Source organism: Dermacentor albipictus, chromosome 3, assembly GCF_038994185.2.
Source record: "Dermacentor albipictus isolate Rhodes 1998 colony chromosome 3, USDA_Dalb.pri_finalv2, whole genome shotgun sequence".
Lineage (NCBI taxonomy): Eukaryota > Metazoa > Arthropoda > Arachnida > Ixodida > Ixodidae > Dermacentor > Dermacentor albipictus.
In genome coordinates this window covers 113,482,619-113,505,976 of record NC_091823.1, presented here as the reverse complement: position 1 = coordinate 113,505,976, position 23,358 = coordinate 113,482,619, and the positions used below count along the sequence as shown (strand labels likewise).

Below are 23,358 nucleotides of genomic sequence, written 5' to 3'. Positions count from 1 at the left end.
GTACAATATATATATATATATATATATTTTCTTGTTGCTCTTTTTCTTCTCTTTTCTCTCTATCGGATTTTGCACATTTCAAAGCATGCTCCCCTTGGCCCTTTGAGGTATAATGAATGAAATTTCAAAGAGCAGCAATGTGCATGCGTTTGGTTCCGAGTTCGGCAACTAGCAAAGACCACTGATAAGCAGCTGGAGCAAAACATGGCCTACGAGATTAGGTAATGAACATGCCTAGGCAAAGAGGCTTCTCTATTGCCTAGGCAACCCCTGTGCACCCACAGATTCTGCCATGCTTGCACAGAGTGCCCTACACCCTGAGACTTGTGGAATGCGCTACCATGATGGCAGGCATGTTGTTTATTTTTGAATTCTTTCTCTTCTCCTTGTTCATTCACTCCACATGTCCTCTTCTGCATTGCCCTCATCATCCTCTCCTCTACTGCTAGAGCACCCCACTGCCTCGCTCTTCCATGACATTTTCCAATAGCCACATTATAACCAGTAATTTGTCTCATGCAGCAGCACTATAAGTGGTATGAATATACAGTCGAACAACTTTATAACGGAGTGTACAGGGTCTCTGAAATCTTTCATGTAGAGGCACTTGACGGTATATTGAATTCTATGGAAAGGTAAATGTCAGTCAGGAAACACCACATTACTAAATGCGGCTATGTTATAAGTAGTCCGAGTTGTACTGGGACTGCGAAGATGTGGCAGTAGTCTCATACTATATATCTCCAGCACGAACTGTGATATGCAGGAAGTATAAACAGACATATTTCTCCAACACATGTCAACATGAGTACTGCACTGTACAGTGTTCTTCTTACTATACCAGAAGCTTACACGTCCCTTTCTTCGTGCAATGTGCTCGAAGGATTCAAAATTACCATCCGTGATCTTGCCGTCACACTGCAGGAGATCCTTATGCCTACGTTGCACACAGTGTGACCGTGCTAGAAAGACAGCTTCCAAACATTCATGGAAAGGCCTTTCCAGCAGATGCATCTGTGCCACATGCTGTGAGTGCAGCTACACAGGCTCACCTTGCAGTTGGGCCGGCAGTCATGGTTGATGAAGGCAGCCGGTCCAAGCCACAGCTGGGCACAATTCTTTCGGCAGGAGTACATGACACTAAAGTCGTTCTTGCCGGCACACAATAGCTGGCACTCCTCCTCCTCTGTCAGCTCCGCTATGCAGCCCACTAGGTGCGGGATCTTCTCATTCTTGTACCTGCATCCAAAGACGCACCAAGCTTGAACAACACAAACCTCGACACAGAGCATGAATCAACCACGCGAATCACTTCTTGTTTTCAAAGTGTGCTCTGCTGTCTTTGGTCGGCAGAGTGTTCCAACTAAGCGTGAATGCAGCTGATATCCAGTTTGCCTGCAGTATGCGAGGATGCTCACCCTATACCACAATATTTTCGCTTGTTTACTTTTTCTCACTTTCAAATAAAAGACAACCAACACAGAAATGAAAATAATGCGATATAGGGGGAGCATCATTGCACAGTGTGGTTAAACTGGATGTGCGCACCATGGTGACAACTGGACAGCACATTATGCTTTGGCCACACGCTTCACTGTGCATTTCATTTGGCGTAAACAGTTGAAGCTCAAAAACAAGTTAAAGGGACACAAATGGCAAATATGAAGTCAAATTAATAATAATAATATATGGGGTTTTACGTGCCAAAACCACTTTCTGATTATGAGGCACGCCGTAGTGGAGGACTCCGGAAATTTCGACCACCTGGGGTTCTTTAACGTGCACCTAAATCTAAGCACACGGGTGATGAAGTCAAATTAAAGTGATAGATTAGTGAATATAGAGTGAATATAGAATATATAGAATAGTGAATCGAGAATATCTAAGGTGTCAATGTCAATGTTATCGCCAACAGAGCCTTAATAATAGAGAAATTGAGGTAAATGCAGGACATGATTAGAGACTCCCCGGGACATTCAAGTGCTTGGCCAATGACAAAAGCACTCCTCAGTCAAATTCTGTTAGAATGTTAGGCGTAACGTAAAGAGACAGGAAGAGAGCGGTATGGATCAGAGAGAAAACGGGGATAGTCGATAGTGTAATTGACATTAAGAGAAAAAAAATGGATCTGGACAGGTCTTGTAAGGCATAGGTTAGATAACCAGCAGACCATTAGGGTTATAGAATGGGCGTGAAGAGAAGGGAAGCGCAGTCGATGACGGCAGAAGACTAGGTGAAGTGATGAAATTAGGAAATTTGCAGGAGCTAGTTGGAATCAGTTGGCTCAGGACAGGAGTAATTGGAGATCGCAGTAGGAGGCCATCGTCCTGCAGTGGACATAAAATAGGCTGATGATGATGACGATGAGTGCATGAGTACGCCCCTGTCGGAATGTGCCAGCAACAGCTAGGAATCAAAACCAGAGCCTCACATTCAGCAGCAGTATGCTAAAACCACTGTGCCATGGCAAGGGCTCAGGTTTATGTGTGTTATTATCCTCATATAGTTGTTCAAAGAAATCACGAAGCTCTATAACATCCGAGTGCGTGCTGAAGTGTGAACCCCTATGTATACATATGGCGCCGTGAAGAACATCCAATTCTGTTCCACCAACCTTAGTTTTGTAGAGTGCTTTCTTTTTTGTGAAAGACAAAAAGGCTGCATAATTTGGTTGAAATTGCACGTTTCATTAACCAAACTTCGGTGTGGGAATTTTCCCTCCTTCTTCTAAAGCCAGGTTTCTACTCCAGTTTGCCAATGAACCATCCTGGTGACACACGACTGCTTTAGAGCAAGGGTTTAAAAACATTGTCACACTTGCTATTTGGTAAAAGTAGTAGTTTGTAAACCACGTTTTTAGGCACTCAGCCAGATTAGTAGAAGACACAGACGTTTCCACCTGGCGGCTGGTGTTTTCCAGTTGCATAAAGAGGCAGTACAGTGCGAGTGCTTGAGCTGATAGTGTAGGCTGGCCATAAGTCCCAGCAGTGGCCCTGTGACTGCCCCTTTTTACTTTTGATATGCTTCACTGCACGACAAAATGCTTCACCGCATTACAGTCTGTATGCTTCGCCGCATAACACGGTTGTATTGCAGCGAAGCTGACTTGAACCAGCAACGGCAATTTTTGGGGGTTAGAATGTTTCGAATAGCAAACATATATTTCGAAAGGAATCGACTACCATCCGATTTGCTTCGTATATTCAAAGTTTCGAATTATCGCACTCAGATACTTTTTTTATTTTACTTACATTCTGGGAAAATTGGTCTTCATTTTCTGATCTTCCGAATTCAGAGTGTCTGCCTAGATTAGATAAATATGGCGAATACTTTTCAAATGCATTGAAACATCATGGACTAACCAGAGCTTTTTATATTATGTAAATAAATTAGAATGTTGAATGATTCAAGTATGAATTATCACAGGGCAACTAGAAGATGTCTTAGTCACATAAGAAAACACAGTCACCCTTATCTCTGGTGAACTTTAACAGCAAAGTTTTGTGTGTGTGGTGGCCTTGCCCTTTCAGCTATATGAAAGCAGCCTCCAGCACTTGGCTCAAAACAAAACTGATGCAAAGCGTGAGAACCTCTGTGTAATACATCTGTGTAACATCAGAGATTAGGCAACCACATTGTTTCTGTACACATTCCAGAATGATGTTGTAATTCCAGTTATTTAAAGTTTCTCATTTCCTTTCATGAGAAAAAAAACAAGATCAGCACAAATTTGTATTATGTTGGTGGAATACTTGATGACACTTCTTAGTGACTTTTTTTTGCAATTTGTTTAACGATTTCACAGCAGTGGATTTTTCCCACTGCTCAGGTGGCCAAGCCTAAACCACAGGGAGGGAAATAAATCCTTTTACAAATGCCTTTAACATCGTTTAAAAGAGATCCAGAATGCATCTAGTAAAGCACATCACCTCAGAAATCTTTCCCAAGAAGTTCTGGAATGCACGATTGAGCAGCGTCACATTCATCACCAATTGAGCTTGGTGACGACAAACTGTGTCCCTGTCGCACCTTCACAGCCTTCCGTCCTTTTTCTTGATTCCTAATGCACCATGTCTGTGTCGCTCAATCCATCATTGTGCTCAGCTTTGGAATCAGAGTGGCCGGTCTCCAAAACCAGTTTGTGCCCAACCACGAAGGTGACAGTATCGGCCAAAAAGTACCATCCTCTGCAACCATATGGTGCCACTGCCTATCTAGTACAATATTTCTGATAATCGAAGGGGTTTCATGACGCAAGGGCATTGGAGACCAAAGAGCACCAGAACTGCCTTATCTAGAGTGAAGATTAGAAATATGGCTTGAAATAGGTTAAATAATAATAAGTTAAAAGATATCAAAACATGTGCTTTAGTAAAATACATATAATGATTACAATGTCATTACAAGCTAGCTTGTAATGACATTGTTGGTATTTCAGTACATATTGTCACAGTGTAGTGACTCAGAAGAAGAATGAACTTTTCTAGAAAAAATGAACAAAATGAACAATAGTCCACTCCTCGTGTGGAAGCTTATGCCCAGAACGCGAAGCAACACTCAAGCAACAACGATAGCAATGAGCGCAGTCTTTTAATCTATATGCACAACTCTCATCTGTTGGTTATTTATGGATGTGTCACTGCACACTACAGAACTATCCCTGGTGCTCACATAATTTCGAAATTATGGGACACTATTCATGACGCATGTGCGACTCCAGCAGAAACGCCAACCTCACTATCTAATCAATAACAACAGTCACAAAATTCTGGATACAGCAAGCCCCATTTACCCAGAGAAATAATAACACAACATCGATAGTTTGATGAAAGCAGCCATCAATAAAAATTAAAATGATGATGCCTGGCAATATGCAAGTCTGGCCCTCAGAACTAAGAAAGCGCTCACCATTTCTTGGTTGCACATATCTTGGCACCCACATTGCCTTCCATTGAATAACGGTCACATCGCATAACCTGGAACCCTGCTTCCTTGTCAAACACACGAAGGTAACGAAAGATCTGGAATGCAAAATACCATGTCCACTGGTGAGGTCTCTTATTAAATGTGTAGTAACCAATATTGCATGTCATTACACCATTCAAGTAAAAACACAAGAAAATATTTCAGTTTGTTTCACGCCGTCTTAATGCTACATTTTAAAGCAGCAAATAATTCTTACACACATGTTATGATACACAAGAAGAGTGGACGGGTCTGAATAACAACAGAAAGGACATTTTACTACATTTTAAGTCTCAACCAAGACATAGCTTCGATTCCAATGCTCTCATTTAAATATTTAGTACTACTGGCAAAGCTCCTCATGGCAAAATGACAAGAGAGTGCACAGTGCAACAATCAGTATGCCATGCCCTTTTATGTTGTATCCTGCATCACATACACTGTAAAATCAGAAAGTACATACTACCAACTACACAACTTTTTATTTTATTAATGCAAACTGCTGCCTGCACTGGTGCTTCACGAAACTTTATTTGCACTGCTAGTGAAGAACAGGCAGTCCTGTATGTGTTACGATTTCACTGGTAAAGCTGTTAAAGGAGCACTGCAATGACATTTTGGACTTCATTTTTTTTTCAATAAATGTAAGTCCTATAAATCAAAACCCTACGAAAATACTCACAAGCCTTAGAGTTACCTATATAATCTACTCTCTATAATAGCAGTTCCATAAACAAATTTTCGGTTTCCTTGTCCAGGAGGTGCACACGTGATGATATCATGGACACGGTCACATGGGAGAAGACATTGCAATGTTTTGGCGCTTACTCCAGCTCACTCGGACATTTGTTATGCTGCTATTTGCTGCTGAAAAGCAATGAATAGTAGCATAGCAGATGAACGAGTGAGCTGGAACTAGACACAAAACATTGCGATGTTCTGCTGCCACACGGTCGACTGCCTTCAACCTCATGACGTCGCAAGACTACACGATACACAACAAAACTGGAACTGGTTCATAAGAGAGCTGCTGTGGCTAATTATTTAGGCCCCTCTAAGGCTTGCCGTTATTTTTCCTAGAGTTTCGAAGTACAGAGCTTAGATGTATAGCTCAAAATAAAAGCTAAAAATGGCATGTCATTACTCCTTTAAGCACTGCAAGCACTACCATTTCCTGTTTATTTCTCATTAAAGGGGCCCTGAACCACTCTTTATCGGTCCATAAATGCATTCAAAGTTAAATTCAACTATTTCAGAAATACTTCACCGCAAAAAGAATATCAATGAGTTCAGCAGAAGCGGAGTTATTGGCACCAAGACATCCCATTCACGAAGCTTCTGCTCCTTCTTGAATGACTTGTACTGCGATGGCTACGGCAGAGAGGGGCATACTCACAGCAGTGTCTACTGAACACTGTGGCACGCAGCTCACATTTGATTTTGGATGTTCACATAGATGCCACTAGTTACAATTTTGTTGCCTACAATGCATCAAATACAGTTGCTCTCAGTGAACAGCGGTGCGCTCAGCCATGGGCTCATCGCGGCAGCCTACAACAGCCACAATATCTACGTTACGTAGCAGACCCCAGCTACATGCAACTGTAGTGCGTATGCGCAGTGTTTGCTTTGCGCATGACAGAGCTTGAGTGCACGCTCACGCCCACATGCTCCAGCCTGGTCGTGCTACGTGGTGCGGACTGGCGTTGTTCTGCACCAGATTGACCGACGGATACTGTATCGACTCGTGCAAGGGCCACACTCCCAACTTGGCAGGGCAAAGTTTGGGAAAAGAAATTTCTGACGGAGAAGCAATCGCGTTCGGTTCTCCGATGCCGCACATGCATCGGCGAACTTTCGCACCTGCATACTTCCCCGTGCCGCTACTAGACGGCTAGAACCAGCATGTGCTCAAGGTATGAGGTGTGCACAAGTCACTGGCTGCACCCAATTTGCGCATTTTAATGCGCTATCAATAGCTAAATACGAAGCGAAGTCTGCCACGGCGTCCAACCAGGAGCGGCCAGGAGGGAGCGCGCGCTGGCAAACATGCGTGTGGTCTACCTTTAGCTTTTTATGGTTCGAGGTTAGTTGAGTGTTCAAAAAAAGTCAGTGGCACTTAGGTATGCCTATGTGGATGAATGTGAAAGCATCGCGACGTCTTCCCAATGACGATTTGTTTTACGAAACGTGACGGTTTTGTTTTCATGTTGGCTTGTATCATTTCTCGCATTACGTGCCTTGGCCTCTTTTGCATACTTGCGTGGACATCCAAAGGAGGTGGGCACAGCTACTGAATGAGAAGTCAAAGTTGGAGATTCGTCCATTGGAGCACACAACAGAACTCATTAAAATCTCCGCACGAACTGGCAGTGCCGCAACGCAAGGCACTATATGTAGACCGGCCACCAGCGCCGTCTGTCTCTGTGACACGTCTTTTTGTACCATATTCGTTGATGGTTCATCCATCGGAGCGCACAACAGCACTAACTAAAACCACCACATCGACTGGCAGTGGGCCAGTGCCACCAGCGCATGGCATCATGAGTGGTATCGGAGCCAGCTGTGGAAGAAGACGACGAATGTGCGTGCAATGGAATGAGCACGTCTCTGTGACCACATGACTTTTCGTACCATTTTCCGCTCCATGAGCCACATAATGCTTTCGCATTAAAACTAGTCGAAATTAGCGAGACCTGATAGTTGCGACACTGATAAGCAGGGTGGCCAGAGTGTAATTCCTATGCGGGCAGCCGCAGCCGAGCATGAGCGGACAATCTCAATCTGTCAGTAGCATTTAATATTGCAATTGATCAGACTATCAAGTAAGTTTCACAAATGGAGCGATGCAGCTTACAACAGACACACACAGTGTAGTCGGAGGAGGAGATACTCACGTGCTCTTTGAACGGACCCTGCCGGGTCTTAGTGAGAAACGAGGCCGGGACAAAGTCTGTTAACTTAGAGAACACCTTCTCATATTGATTGTGGGTCTTGAAATCTGCTATCAGCTGCTGCAGCTCCTGCTTGTGGGACTTGTAAGGGCGAAATCTGTAACCAAACCAAGAAAGGAACACAATGATGCACAATTTTTATCCCAGCCACCTGTCAATGTGATACTGCAAAGATGAACAGAAGGGTAGGAAATTTCGCATCATAATATCCTGACAAATGCCCCATTCCCAAAACAAAACCCATCCGTTTTTAACATATTTTTTTTTTTGTAGAACACCAAAAGATAGGCCACTGCTGCTGCCACCAGTGGTGACATGGCAAAAACGGGGTCAGTTAGCTACTGCCAGAAATAAGGAACAATGCTGGATGGGAAAGACTGTCATCTTTGGTTCACCCCCTTTAGCTGCAATGGTGACCTTGGCAGAAGCTAGGTACCACAGGACATGACCAAACAATGCTGAACAGTATTCTGTCACAGAGCAGCAAGGACGTCGGACGTTCAGGATGCGACAGTCTAACCATGTACATGACGAGGTCACGGAAATTTTGTTCAACAGTGCTCGTGAATGTTCTTCTGAAGGTTTTGAGGAAGACTGAACAAGAGCATATTAACAAACCTTCACAACGTTCGGCTACGATGTTGGTTTTTCTTGATTGTATACCGAAGTTAGCACGGCCACTCACTCTTGTCACCCGATTTGCTACAGATCTTTGGTAGGCTAACACTATGGATAATGTGGTAGTTATCTATGTGGCAACCGAATTGGACAGATTTGATGAGTTCACACTAGCCGGTTATTTTTTGCCTCTTGACGTTGTAGACAAAGATATGAGTGAACACACAAAGGGTTGATATCATGACAATGTTGAATGAACTGTTACGACAAAATGCAAATAAATTTGCAAAAGGTAAAAAGAATCTGCAAGAAAGAAGAAGAAAGCTGGACTGCACTTTTTTTTTTTTAACATGTAGGTCAGCTGCAGTATACATAACAGATGTGCTATTCATGAAACACGGTCACCTAGCATCATTTGTGCTTTCTAAACAAAGTACATATCCTGAATGACGAGTGATCAAGTTAAGGTGCAAATACCTAAATTTGTACAAACAACTCAAAGTGACAATCAAACAGACAGTGGCAAACGCATGCATATAAACAAATGTTTGAAGAGGTTGGAAAATAACTGTCACACAAACGACTTCTTTCAAGTCGCAATCCTGAAAGCAAATGGCTGAAGATGGCGAGGCAGGCACATACTGTTGATATTCCTAAAATGACATTTTCCCTCTAACCAGCACAGACAAGTAAAAGGAAGAAAACATCGATGGAGCTAAATTTCGAGGTCGTGCCTGTCCGCCATGCAACACAGAAACGAATAAGTGAAATCGCAGCCTAGTCTGCTCAGGGTGTCATTTATGCAAGCACTCTGTCGAATAAAACGGTGCTTAACCAGTGGTCTCCGAGCGCAATGTTTTTGCAACCACGGCCGAGGCAGAACGACCGCGCAGATTGCACCACGGTGAAATGAAAGTTGCAGAGCCAGCCTGATGCTTACCTGAGGTTCATCTTGTGCGTAGCAAAGCCCAGATATGGATCTAGGATGAGACTTGTCGCCTGGTCGTCGCTCTCGCACAATTCGCGAGCAGTCATGCCCGTCGACGGGGCGTAGCGGCTCCGTGGGCCCTCCACGACCATGGTTGCGACGGGCTGTGAATACGCAAACATGAATCGGTTCCGCCTTTCTCGCTGACAACAAACACAGCAGACATTCGCAAATTCCTTACGGCTAACACGTTTCGCTGACGCCGAAACGGTACACACAAAGCTGCGAGAAGCCAGCGCGATGAGGCCTGGGTAGAAATGCGGCGTCCGAGTGGACCACTTTCGAACGATCCTCGCAGCACGAGCGTGACCGCGACAGACAAATTGGTCGTTTCCCTACGCAACGACTCTCAGCGCTCATGCCAACATCGGCTGACACTAGAAAACATTTCCACAGGCAGTACTCTGCCGGAGAGCAAATGTAATTCAATGCACATCTCTCACATCCGCCGCTTTGAAAAGAGGCATGCTCCGCAGGCATGTTTAGAGACGCGATACACGGGTATCATATCAAGTCTGCATGTTTGACGATGCTAATCGACGGTAATCAACACAAGTTATATGAGAGACGAAAAGCGATTAGAATGTAAGCTAACGCAAAGTCTCTCACAGTCCGAGAACTAATGCAACACAAGTCTGCCCCGTAACCCTGTTTGCACTCATCCCACATTTTGGCAAGAATCAGCACAAATGCCTCATTTGTACAACACTTTAGACGATATACGAACACATAGTAGTGCATAAAAGTTATTCGTGTTTATACTAGTCTTGTACTTTATGAAAAGAATGTCCCGGAAAGATGGATGGATGGAGGCGATGCAGTCGGGACACCTTCGCTCCCTTGCGTTTGACACGGCTTACGCTCCGTGTTTAACGCTTCTTTTCAGTCGCGCACTTACCTTTGATCCCGCGACGCTAGTTGAGTAGCCTTCTAGAGTTCCGATGGACTCCTAGCACTGATTTTGCAGACATGAAACTGTCGGGTAGACGAGCGACTCACGAAGCCCGGAGGAACAATCGCACAGCGCAGCTCGCAGCAGCAGCACCGTGCATATCGCCGCGTTCGGCACTGCCGTCCGGCTCAAGTGATACTTGCATTTCCTACGTCGAGAATCTAGACGACCTTAAAACGAGGATGCGTCCTTACAAAGCTACAAACCATATTTTGCTTACTAGAAATACAACTTCAACTGCGGATCGCTCTGTCAGTGCCCAGTAGGCCTAGGCAACTTTCAAACTCGAAATTTTGTTTCGTATCGCCAAGTTTAGACAACGCATAACAAGGGTTGGACCGATGTGAACCTTTCAGATCATCGCAAAGATTGTTGTGCATTCTTTATTTGACATCACACGGCCCAATGCACATATACACAATTTCATTGTTTTCACGGGCTACGTTTTCTGTCGGACGATCGCGGAGGGAGTTAAAAGGTCGGTCGACCATGCCGAACGGCCGCGCCGCCGCTGCCTCGATTTAAAGGACGCGTATTTCGTACATCGTTCACCACGTGCACCCGTCCTTTCATCGTTGGCTATATTACTCACATCTTACCTGTCGCCGTGTACAAACGACTGCGATGAGCTGCTGTTTGCGGTCCGAGAGTTTGCGTTTCGCTGGCCCGAAGTATATTCATGCAAAGTAGAGAACGCGCTGTTCGTAACTTTTTCTTTATTTACATGCTACAGTAACCAGCTCTATAAAAACAACTCGACAAGTGTACAACGGTACGACACAGCTTCACCATGAAGGAACGTCGTCGGCCTCATCAGCTACACAAGTCGCATGTAAAAATCTTAAATCCCAAGTTCAACAATTCATCTTCACTCTTGACACACATGCTGCTGTGGTATGCGACCACAGCGTAAACAGCGGACAGATAAAATTAAAATAAATGCATGTCTGCTCATAATGCCAGCAACTAAATTCAGGTAACAGATGCAAAGGTGCATGTCAAATACTGCAAAATCATGGCACAATTAAGGATGCAACATACATACTGAAATGTGCATCTATGGAAGAGCGCAACACGTTTTACGAACTATACACAGAGGAACACATTAGTGAACCGCTTCAAATAGTACAGTACGGCAGGCATTCTTTTGCTTGTCCAAGTGAATGCTAACTGCCAGCATGGTTGAGAATAATCCAAGCAATAAGATACAAAAGAACAGCAGTACGTATACAGACAAAGATATTTACAATCTGCAGAGTATAAGCCCAAAAACAGAAGCATACACGCATAATAATGTATTCACTCAGCACAGAAATGCCACTTTGCGAACGACTAGCAATGTGAGGCTCCCCACAATTTCCAATAGCAACCAAGCTGCATACGAAGAGCACAAGTTGTCTAGTAGTTCCCATATCACATGAACAAAAGCTTAAATACATTCAAGTACAAGCTGCAGGCTTTAGGAGCATTTCAGGCTGCAGTGAATAGAAGAAGCGAAAGATGCGTGCACTGTGCCCTCTTACCATCCCAAAACCACACACATTTTCGTGATGCAACGTCGTTCCATCATCTGCAAAGCATATTTGGTACACATCCACTCCTCATACCTCTAAAGGTGTCCTACCTACGAGGTTAACATTGAGGCACAAGAAGTGAATTGAGAATTCTCACCTGAAAGATAAAGACGATACAAGATCAACTTAAACAAAAGAGAAGCTCTTGCATTCGGCAATCTACAATCCAGTAAGTTATAACTGCTGTCGAGTTAAGATTGGTTACGTATGCACGTAAGCTGAGTGTAAGCAAAATGCAATGCTAGAGGCGAGTGTTTTGGAGGCAAAAGCAGCAGTATATTAAAAGAATAATTAGAAAGTGAATGCTAGTAATAAGACTTCACCATCTACAAACACTCCCAATCTTGAAGAGTTATCAATGCATTTTAAAGTGCAAAACTGCGCAGCTATAGTAGCAGCAATGGCCACAATGCACTGTTAAACAAATTTCTTTCGAAAGCCACCCCCCATAGCAGGCTTGCAAACAAAATCAAATCTAGAATGAATAACAGAAGTTCATTTGCAATACAAGTGCTCTAAACAATTGTGTATAAAAAAATAACATTTGACTCGTAACATCAATTAATTTGTTGAACGTGACAGTTATTAAAAAAATTGCCGCAACCACATGATGCGACATCAGCACCAATTAAAATACGGGTGCTCAAGTGCTCATTCAACCAAAAAAGGGGCAAACGAGAGTTTCTATCCACTGCACAAGACATTGAGCCTTTGCTTCGGTGCTAAAGCAAGAGTGATCTCAAGCATTACAAAAAACTGAAACAACTGGCATAATATAAAGGCATGTCAGCTTTAATAAAGGTTATTACCGCTCTCCTATTCCGTATAAAAACAGCGATAATTTTCTGGTTTCTTCACACTATCTATTATGCGACAAGGTAACCAGTGTGTCCTCCAGTCCAAAGTAGTGTGCACGGATAGGAGGATTTTTTACAAACATTTGCACAGAGAAACGCCCTACATTACATAAAGTTTGCAAGCCGAGACTTAGTACTTTGAGATTTGTGATCTCAACCTGCTGAAGCTTTTCGCGTAAGCATGGAAAGCAGACCCAAGTTTTTCTTTGAAGCTACAGTTCAGTTGTTCTTGACCTCTGTAGACGTGCCTTTATGCAGGTAGGCCCCTGTGATATGCAGTGCGTCGTAGATATTTGTACTGCCACTCAGGATGAACTACAGTACAGGCTCGACATCTTTTAAAGTGTACTTCGAGACAGACAAAGCAAGATTAGTACTTGGGCTTGACAACATCAACTAGCAGTAGATGACCTCATTTAACGAGCTTTTCAACAAAATCTCACACGGCATACGCTGCTCTGTAAAACCACAATCGACAAGTGATGAAAGACTACCAAAATTGTCCCGCTTTCTCAGATGCTATGCGAACTAGTCGGCTAAGTTAGGATGTAATTGTGCATAAATACCACTTTATCAGGGTTAACGTACGCATAGGCTGACAGCAATTGTATGTGAAATGGCCAGCTGCCTTCTCTTCTTCAAGAGATCCCAGCTATGGCTGTATTTAAGAGGCCAACTGGAACAAAGCTTTAAACTGCGTAAAAGGCCTAGTTTCAGACTCCGTCCAAAATTTTACATTTCAAATAACGAGTGGATGTCCCATGAAAAGAAATACAAATAGTTGGTTTTTGATACCAAAGTAAGGGGGGGGTGGGACGCATCAATAGGTATAAACAGAATGTTGCGAACCAGTGCACCTTCTTTGTGTGACCTCAGAGATATGGCAGTGCCAGCAGCACGTTGAAAATCTCGGAGGCCATGCTTCCGGGCTTTTGTCATATCAGCTAACCACATCAGCTAACCACATGTCATAATCTAAAGTACCATTTAAAGGCTGTTAATAAGAAAGCTATACAGTTGCAAGATTTTCAGCATTTCCAAAGTTGCTTCAATGTACACCAATTTGTAGGCCATTTAGCCAAATTAAAATATTCGTTGCAGTTGGCCTCTACATTACCACGTCCTTCCAGCACGCATCAACTGTAGCCTAGCTACGGCAACTGCCTGTCAGTTGATCAACCGCTTGTTGAGAGATAACACTATATATTTGCACTATCAGAAGCATACTTTCTGCTTTGAAAATGTGCCCGTTTTCTCACGCTGTAATCTGGTTGCAGGACACCTTGCTCCTCGCACAACAGTAGTGGATGGCATAACAGGCATTTGTATCTAGAAACTATGGGTCAGCAGTGTGTGGTAATGCATTTCCGTGCAATTCGCACAAGCAGGATGCTGCAACTGCATGGCAACACATCAGTACAAGTGCAAGCATGTAAAAAAAAGAGCATGCGCAACATTCTGTGCAATGACATATTTGTGTCCTAAGCGCAAAGACCAGTGGCCCAGTCGTATACATAAGTGATTCCTCGAAATGCCACAACGTGCCGTTCTATGCTCCAGAGCTAAAGTTCCGAGATCCTAAAGTCATATGTGAACCTGAAGATTTTTTTTTTAGAATGCTAGCGCATATTCTGTAATTTCAGACTCGTATGGTCTCCCTAAGTGAGAGAGTAGCTTGCAGTTGCAGTTAGCAGTACAGATATACAACAGTGAAGCACAGAGTAACAGTCAAAGCCGACACTGCACGTGCTACGAAGTGTACAGTTGCTACAAGTACCATCATTCAGCAATAACATTCACTTCTCAGTTCGTCTCTTGCACGCTCATCGTATGTCACCTCCTAACTATGCAAACTCTACACTTCAAATACTTTGTCTACATTCACAAAGTACACAGCCATGACTGGCATCACATGAACTGCTACCGCCCACAGCCTGCTCGACAAGACCATTGCACTTGCAAGTTCTCTCAATAAGCATTGTGTGTGTCACCCTGCCATCCCTTATGAAGAACACGACCATGTGTTAGTTTATCATTCAAAACTATTGCGCTCACTGAAACTTCGTTCACAGCTTGGCTCATTCGTGCCCGAACTCCGCTCTATTCTCCACACAAATTATAAAACGTAATTTCTTCATTAGCAGCAAACATGCCTTAAACAAGTGGTCATCAACTGTTAATAGCAAATGGGGTGTTTTCCCTTTTCATGTTTTGCACAGAAGCATGATTGCAGTGCGAAGTTACCATGCATAATAGTAATGCACATATATGTGCTGGTTTCAGTGAAAATCTTTTTTACAGCATTTGTTTGGTCACAGTGACCATCATGCTGAGCTTTAGCTATTTTAGTGGTAAAAAGACGTGCCAGCTGTCTCCTCAGATTCTACAAAATCAAGCCATAAAGAAGCACAAAGCACTGCACATTACGTTCATGTTTAAACCTGTAAACTTCAATAAGAAAGTACACGCCCTTACAAAATACAGAATTCATTCTGTATCGATGAAGGTATGGCTGGCAGATCAGGTAGAAAGTAAGACTTTTCAAAGACGGCAAAATCAATAAATTGGATCCACCTCAGAGCAGAACAGGATCTTTTGTTATGCACAGATAATAATACTTATATCTGAGCCACACGGGCACTTTTGATCCCGATCAAGCCTGATAGGGATTGAATTTCTCTTCTGCAGCTCCCTTCTGCAGCAAGCACAAAATAGCCATTCACGATCATGTAATTTGATGTCAATAAACTCAGTCACGATCGAAAGTTCCCTGTGTAACTGGGATATTAACGTTATATTAACTGGGATATGTACCACCACGAACAAGTGTGTATGCTATGAAGACATTCCAAGAGACTCGCAACCACCATGCTTGCTTGATAGTTCGCATATTTGAGAACAAAAGGTGGGCGACATTCTCACGTTCCAAATTTGGTTGCAGAGCCCCAGAAATGCAGCAGTGCCTTGACCACAGAGAGAGGTGCTAAGTGCAGTCACAACTGCAGAATCTGTTTCCTCTACAGAATGTATTCAATGCCATTCATTGCAGTTCCAGCTACACGAAAAAGATGAGCCCATAACAGAATGCTTCTCAGACACTTGCCTCCATGTGCGTGAAGACAGTTTTGACAAGCAATTTTGTTTCGTTTCGTTTGCTTGCTTTTTCTTTTCTTTTTGTCACACCGAACTAAAGTTACAAGCTGTGTAGTGATGAACCTTCCGTACATCCCCCATCCAATCTCTTCACTTGGAGCGTTCTTTCAGTGATGAATAGTCAGCCCATCAACTTTAGCGTATTTTCTGAACACCTAAAATACTTTCATTCACACAGGAGAAAAAAGGGGGAGGGAGGACCTTTTGCTTTAACTAAACCACACAGTGGTGCTATAGGTGCACACTCAAGATGCTCATGATATCTAAAGCTGTTTTATCATGTGCAGGAGGTTGGCCAAGAAGCTCAACTTTCTTCCCCAGCTAACAAAAGAAAGCTGAGCCACACTAAATGAAGTGGCATCACGTAGCTCATTGCAGCAGTAACACTGATGGTTGCATGTCTTTTTTTATGTACAGTGGCCCAACTTAAGTGGTCAGCACTGGTTTCCAAACACTCAGGGCGCTATTACCATAGAACAGAGCTGTCCTTCTGACAGCAATGTCCAGAACCAGATGGCACAGAGAGGCTGGTATGTGAGGGCAGTTGCCATACTTGAAAAGCTCACCTGATATTTATGTAACACAGGGCAGAGGTCTCCTCTTACTTATCCACACCATGCAGCTTTCGACGTGAGAAACCACGCACTCTTCCTGGCAGTACTGAGGGGTACAGTGACACAGCCAAGTTCATGATGTGCCTACATTCAAGATCTACACTTACTCAACACTTGCAATTATACCACACCCACACTTGCAGAACCCTATTCCTATGTACAAAATAAACTACGGGTCCAATGCCCTTTTTCCTAAGCTTCCATTAGTCTTTGTACACGAAGAAAGTGACCCAGTCCACCTCAAAAATTCCATAACCAGCATCTGTATGACCAGAGCCGCCGTCAAGCTGTGTACTGGTACCCCCACTGTATCCGCGGCTCTACGACGCAGAGGGGGGTGTGGAAGTCTACCACACTCACCTTCCTTAGCTTAGTGTTGTCGCATGCACGATGGCTATGGAGCTTTCAATGTTACCGGTACAATGCTGCGGCCACACTTGTGCCATGCACTGTGTACCATCAAGAATTGGTACCACTGCAGTACCAAAGCCACTGGTACCAATATCATACACATGTGGGGCAGCTACACTGGCGATCACAGCACTGTGTACCTTGCATCGGTACAATAGGTATTGGTACCATCATAGTACCGGCACCACTCATACCAATACCATACTCTGCAGGTGGGGTATGCTACACAGGTGATCACAGCACTGTGTACAAGGTACCAGTACTACTGCAGTACCCATACCAGTATCATACACTGCATGCAAGGCATGCTACACTGGCAATCACAAGCAGACATCTGGAAAGAGTATCGCTGTCCTTGCAGGTCAGACAACATAGCCAGCCGAGCGCGATCAGGAGGTTAACCAGCCCCAGAGTAAAAGATGTAATGCGAGCAGGACAAACACAATGAGGACCACGGGTGTGACGTCGTTGCGCTGGCTGAGCCGGTGTTCAAGTTGTCGCTGCTGCAGCAGCACATGTTCAAGGTGTCGCTGTAACGTGTTCAGGGTGGTGTTCGCCTCCTCCAGGGAGCGCTGCAGAGGAGCCAGGGCGGGACCCAGGGATTGAGATATGGAGCTGCCCGACAGCACTGCTCGGCTTGGCTGCAGACCCAACCGTGCTGCTACCCCTTTGCCTGCCTCTGCTGCCAGTGCTGGCCATGCGAGGAAGATAATGATAAAGCGAGAATTGACAAAATCATTTGCTTTTATCATGCACAGTACAATGTAAAAATCATGCTAAAAGAAATTAAATGTAAAGCATCACCTGTTAAGGCACACTGAACGGATGTTAGTGGCTTCATTATATGGACCCTTAAACGATTTCGATGATACTGTACAAACATACCAAGTCATTAGGGTAGGTCCTTCTGATCATTAAATGACACATTTAAAGGGACACTAAAGTGAAAAACGATTTCTTCTGCATCAGTAAATTACCATTCTACAACACCAAAAACACCTCTCTTAAAACGATAAGACGTTTGGTAAGCCAGAAATAGCGCAAGAACGAAATACGGGTGGCGACGCCTACTTGAGTTCCCGCACCTGGGGGCTGTGACGTCATGGATTTTGATGGCACCTTCTAGGGCCTACTAATTATATATAGCGGTACAGATTGACTACATTGTGTTCTAAAGGAATGAAATATTAAACATGGCAAGTTTCGGGAACCTTTATTCAGCCAACGCAGCCCAAATGCGAAAACATACTTTGGAATCCCTGACGTCACACTGACGTTGCGACGTTGAGATTTCGGCGCGAAATTCAAATACTGATACTTCAACCTCCATTTTCTCATCTAATAATCAAACTATTATTTTGAAATGACTGCCTGCAGGGTTCTCAAACAATACTCCATTAGTCTAAACTGATTTATTGTTTCCCTTTAGTGTCCCTTTAAGCGCTCCGCATAAAGCTGGTAATTTATTATACGGTTTTAAGAATGTGCATAGCTACCAATTGAGGCAGTGGCTTCCTTGAGTTTTCAGCCGCCCCCTCACAATTGTCGTAGTTAGCCCAATTGACGTCAGCTGGGCAAGCTATTTGATTAGCTGTGCAGGTCACGTCAATGAACATTTTGTCAACTTATGATCAGCAAATGTGGTTGGTAATAGTTGGAATATTGGTTAATTTGTTTGTATAAAAATGTAACAAAGAGAATACACAGCGATACTTTATCACTACACTCAAGCACTTCCAGCACCCAGCAGACGTCACCTGCTTGTGTTACAAGTTCTCTGTGTTCATCCGAGCTGCGCGTCCAGCTTGGTTGCGTGCTTTCTTTTTGCGAGCACAATCGATCGCCCTTGTTACGTTGTGAGCTGCAAATTTATTGATCAGCGACATTTCAAGCTGCAACATTGTGTCCCTCTGCAAAGAAACATGTGAGCGGAGTGGCTAAAGTGCATCGGGCTGCCGGTATCCGATCGGCGGCAGCATCTACACCATTGTGACTGTCACTTCACGCCAGAAGATTACTACCACAATAGAGCGCTTTAGCATGTCCGGTATTCGGGTAAATGCAAGTGTGAGCTGACTGGGCGTTTTACCAGATGAGTGAAGGTGCAAATGTGAACGGCCTGCATGGTGCAGCCACCTGATGGTGCACAGCTTAACCAGACAAACACAGACTAATATAGCAGTAACCAAGTGTATTCTATTTTGCTGCTGGTGTAAATTTTGAGCAGGAGCATAATTGTGAACACATTGTCGCTTTAAATGTTAAAATTTTTTGCACTTGGTTACAGCAATAATAGCTCTGTGTTTGGCTGGTTAAGCTCTGCACCATCAGGTGGCTGCACCGTGCAGGATGCTGACGTTTACACTAAAGCCCCTTCATCAGAGCGGTAGTAATACAGAAGGCCTTTAGTTTACACCTCCAGTCATCTGTCAAAATGCCCAGCTCACTCGCAGTTACCGGAATGCCGGACATGCTCGGCGCTGCAACAGAACGTTCGCAACACAGGCTGCCTGCATAGTTTTCACAGGGGTTTGACAGCCAGGTGGCGAGCGGAGAGGTTGGAGAGGCTTCTTGCGCTGGTTTTAAGACAATCGGAAGTAGATGACATGACGTCACATCATGATGCAGAGCCAGTGAAGGCAGAGCTTAGGCCCGGTCACTTGCTACACGAGTTGAGGAGAAAAAGCATAACTAGGGAGGAGGGCAGCTCTCTTAATATGAGCACTTCACTTAAATTGTGGCGCTAATGTATTACTGCACTTGTACCCCATGCGTCTACAAAACTGTTCCAAACTATTTCAAGGACCCTTTAAGCAATTCAACATATTCAACAAGTTATGTGGTGACGGGGAGGAAAAACTGTAGGTCCAACATGGCACCTTCAATGTCTCTCTAAACATACTTCTGTTATTTCAACACAGCCTCCTCTGTGCCTGATAATGTTAGAATCTATTCCAACAGTGCCTGAGGAGTTGAATAAAACGAGTAGTCAGAGTCCCAATCATTAAAGACAAATTCACGCTGGGAAATCACTGACCCGAGCATTACAGTCTATTTATTGCACACAGTTATGAATAAATACAAAACAAAATTTATGGCCACCAGCCTTGTTGCCTTTATATTAGGGAAAAAAAGAGAAAAGAAACACACATAGAAAGAGAACAGCACCACGCTGTCACAAGGTGCAGATATTTTACTGACATGCAGGGATGTAGCTGGAGAATAATTCAACACCAGGTGGTTGATCCTGTGAATGTAATAGCAGCTATCATTGGTATCAGCATGGTAGTTCACTGAGCACACCTCTTTTGAGTGTAAAACACTATTCACACCCAGAACACGTATGTGCCACATCATTACTGTCAGTGCAATGTTACTGCAGTTATGATAACATGGTGATTCAAGGACACATAGGAACTTTCACATCAAGAACACCAGCCACATCTCTGCACATCATACATGAAACAAAAACAAGGCCACAGCCTTCTGTGACATGTTATTTCACTAAGCTACATACCGTATTTATTCGCATAATGATCACACTTTTTTTTCCAGAAACATTTTAACAATGTTGCGGGGTGCGTTTATTATGCGAGGTAAAATTTTGAGTGTTTATTTTCTGTGGCCACTTTTAACAGGTAGGAGGCACGGTATGATTCAGCGTCCAAGATGGTGTCTGACACGGCATCCGATGTGCCAGAATGGCATGCGGATTCAACACATTTTGCCGTACCGCAGCACCTGATCGGACACCTGTCGTGCACAGACATTTGATCTGGAACTACAGCATGGCAAGGCGCCGCAGTTTCAGGACCATCGGATGCTATATTGAATACCGAATTGTACCATGTGCCTCCTACGTTTGTCACACATCAGGCTTCCGGTCCGGCACTATGGCACAGCCAAATGCCTTGGAACCAGCTGCCGTTCTGGCCCGTCGGACACCGCATTGAACGCCAAATTGTATTGTGTGTTTCCTTTGGGAAACTTCGGGGTACAAACATTAGGCAAGAAAAAGAAAAAACTCACTTTTTGATTCAAAAAGAGGGGCAGTACGTTCATTGCGTCAGTAAATACAGTACAAATCTCTGCGAATACTGTGAGGTCACACCACATATGCCACTACATGTGACAAGAGGCAAGCCGACCCCTTCACTAATACAGTCAAACATCGATATAATGAATTATTGGATATAACGAAGTAAATACAAGATGTGTCTCACCAATATCAGTGTGCAACACATGTATGCTTAAAGCTATGGGTGTGCAAATAATAAATATCATCGAATCGAATCAAACTATGAACGTTTGAATGATCCTATTTGCAAATTGAATATTGACTATTCAATTTTTCAAATATTCGGTATATTCAAGGTAGGAACCGGCACAGTGCCACATGTCGCGTGCGCTAAGAATGCCATCGTGCACAATGCCTCCCAAGTGAGTGTTTCACTTTGTTTTCGGTGCGAAAGGAATGCAGAGTGCACCACGGACAGAGATTGCCTTCTGCCCCAACTGTATGCAGGGAGTGCAAGTCTCAGACGACATAGCACGTCAAGTGCTTCAGCAATTTTAATATTGCGAGCCCTGTGCTGGGGCACCCACCTTCGCTGTCGGTGGAATCACAGGAGAAGCAGGCGCCTCGCTCAGCCGAGGAGCTACCACTGTGGAGATGTCCAACAGCGACTTTCTTCTTTCTATCTTTCTTGGAACTCGCAGAAGCTGAGCCTGGTTGTTGCTGCTGGTGCCTGTGGTGGTGATGGTGGCGGTGAGTGAGGTGAGCAGCCACCTGCCGCGGGCTCGAATGCAAGATGCGCCTGCGCAGGCCAGCCTGACTCTCAGGAGGGCTCCCCTCAATGCTGACAATACTGCCCCCCGAGGGCACGATGGGTGTCTGATGTCGAGTCTTGCTCTGAATCACTCCATTCCGCTCAAACTGAACAACGTCATTTCGAGGGTCCCATGGCCGGGAGCTGAACATGGGAAAAGAAAATGAAAGAATTAAGCAACAGCCACGCCCAAGAGTGATTGCTTTACAGTGACACCTTCACAGTCACGTGACACGTCAACGCATCGAGGGATGTCACAATGAGCCTCTTTGATTGGTCATCCCGGACCTCCAAGGACTGCCCAAGGCACTGCTTCCAGCCAATGAGTATTGGCGTATGTAGTGTCTCAGACATTCTTGGGCTGTCTGGTATGACATAGCAAAGAGACCTAGTGTTTTAACTGCCAGTAATGTCATTGGGGGCTTACTCGGCGTGCTTGTAGAGGTAGTCACCAGTGAGCAGGTCCTGGACGAAGAAGCGGGGCATCCAAGCTTCCATGCGTGCTTGTCTCTCCTTGGTGCTCCTGCGCTGCGCCTCTTCCAGGATAGTCTTCTCCTCAGTGGCTGCCACCTGGTCACCACGTACTATGGCTGCCGACACGTGCTGCCACAGCCTGCATTGTGCACACACCAAATGCATCACTGCCGAGACCTCAAACGCTTCACATCCACAGCTTTGTCAATGAATTAACAGATGTGTCAGAGCCAATGTGAGCTGTAAACGAACCTTAAAGCTTTTTCACATGCTTGCACAGCACAACACTCCATGCACCTAAAGAAGTGCCAGCACAGCAAGCCTGACATGGCATCATGAGTAAATACTTGGCAGCCAAAGACGAAATGCACATAAGGAACACCTGGATGAGTGCTGACTCTTAACTGCTTAATAACTATACAATAGAACATTGTTCATATGTTCTGAAAAAAAAAAATGCATGAAAAATAACTTGATACATGGGAAAATGTATAATCTGAAGTCCTGAAAGAAATTCATCACACTCAACTGTAGCTGTCATCTGCATTGTAAGGCAAAGCATTGCATAAATCATTGCACCACAAGACGAGATGCTGACATGCCCTGATGTGTTTCTTTTTTGCAGCTTCGGCAAGCTTCTTGAGTTTGGCTCGATTCAGCAGCTTCGTGAGGCGCATAATTTGAGTGAGAAGTTCTGGTGTGCCCACTTGGAGAGAATTGTTGCAGCACGGGACGCCGACTCTTGTGGTGTCTGAGCGACCCAAGACACGAATTGTTGTTTTAAGACAGCAATGGGAAACCAAAATGAAATACAGCTAGAATACAATGCCATGATGCCACCAGAGCGAAACATGATGCTCACTTTATGCTTCCTGCAACAGTACTAAGAGCGTACTAAGAGTACTGCAACAGTACTAAGAGCATGTAATACCCTTCCATCAGACACTATGCAACATGTGATGTGAAACA

General features: G+C 44.2%; 2 protein-coding genes across 13 annotated transcripts in view; both read right to left on the bottom strand.

Annotated features, from left to right (window-relative positions):
• The window catches only part of Hmt4-20 (Histone methyltransferase 4-20), a 47,605-nt gene extending 36,403 nt beyond the window's left edge, over positions 1–11,202 (bottom strand). The window contains exons 1-5 of one of the 4 annotated variants that reach the window (XM_065450319.1): positions 11,077–11,202; positions 9,478–9,629; positions 7,863–8,016; positions 4,909–5,021; positions 1,053–1,239 (exon numbers count right to left, since the gene is read on the bottom strand). In XM_065450319.1, coding sequence (XP_065306391.1) covers positions 1,053–1,239; positions 4,909–5,021; positions 7,863–8,016; positions 9,478–9,617 — 594 coding nt within the window. In that variant the 5' untranslated portion in view covers positions 9,618–9,629; positions 11,077–11,202. The other 3 variants (XM_065450316.1, XM_065450318.2, XM_065450317.1) reach the window with 3 other exon arrangements.
• Positions 11,174–23,358, bottom strand: part of Orp8 (Oxysterol-binding protein-related protein 8) — a 140,530-nt gene continuing 128,345 nt past the window's right edge. For all 9 annotated transcript variants that reach the window (XM_070535955.1, XM_070535954.1, XM_065450327.2 and 6 more), the window contains 3 exons: positions 22,343–22,528; positions 21,692–22,059; positions 11,174–17,777 (listed from right to left, as the gene is read on the bottom strand). In XM_070535955.1, the coding sequence (XP_070392056.1) occupies positions 17,476–17,777; positions 21,692–22,059; positions 22,343–22,528 (856 nt within the window). In that variant the 3' untranslated portion in view covers positions 11,174–17,475. The remainder of the gene's footprint in view (positions 17,778–21,691; positions 22,060–22,342; positions 22,529–23,358) is intronic.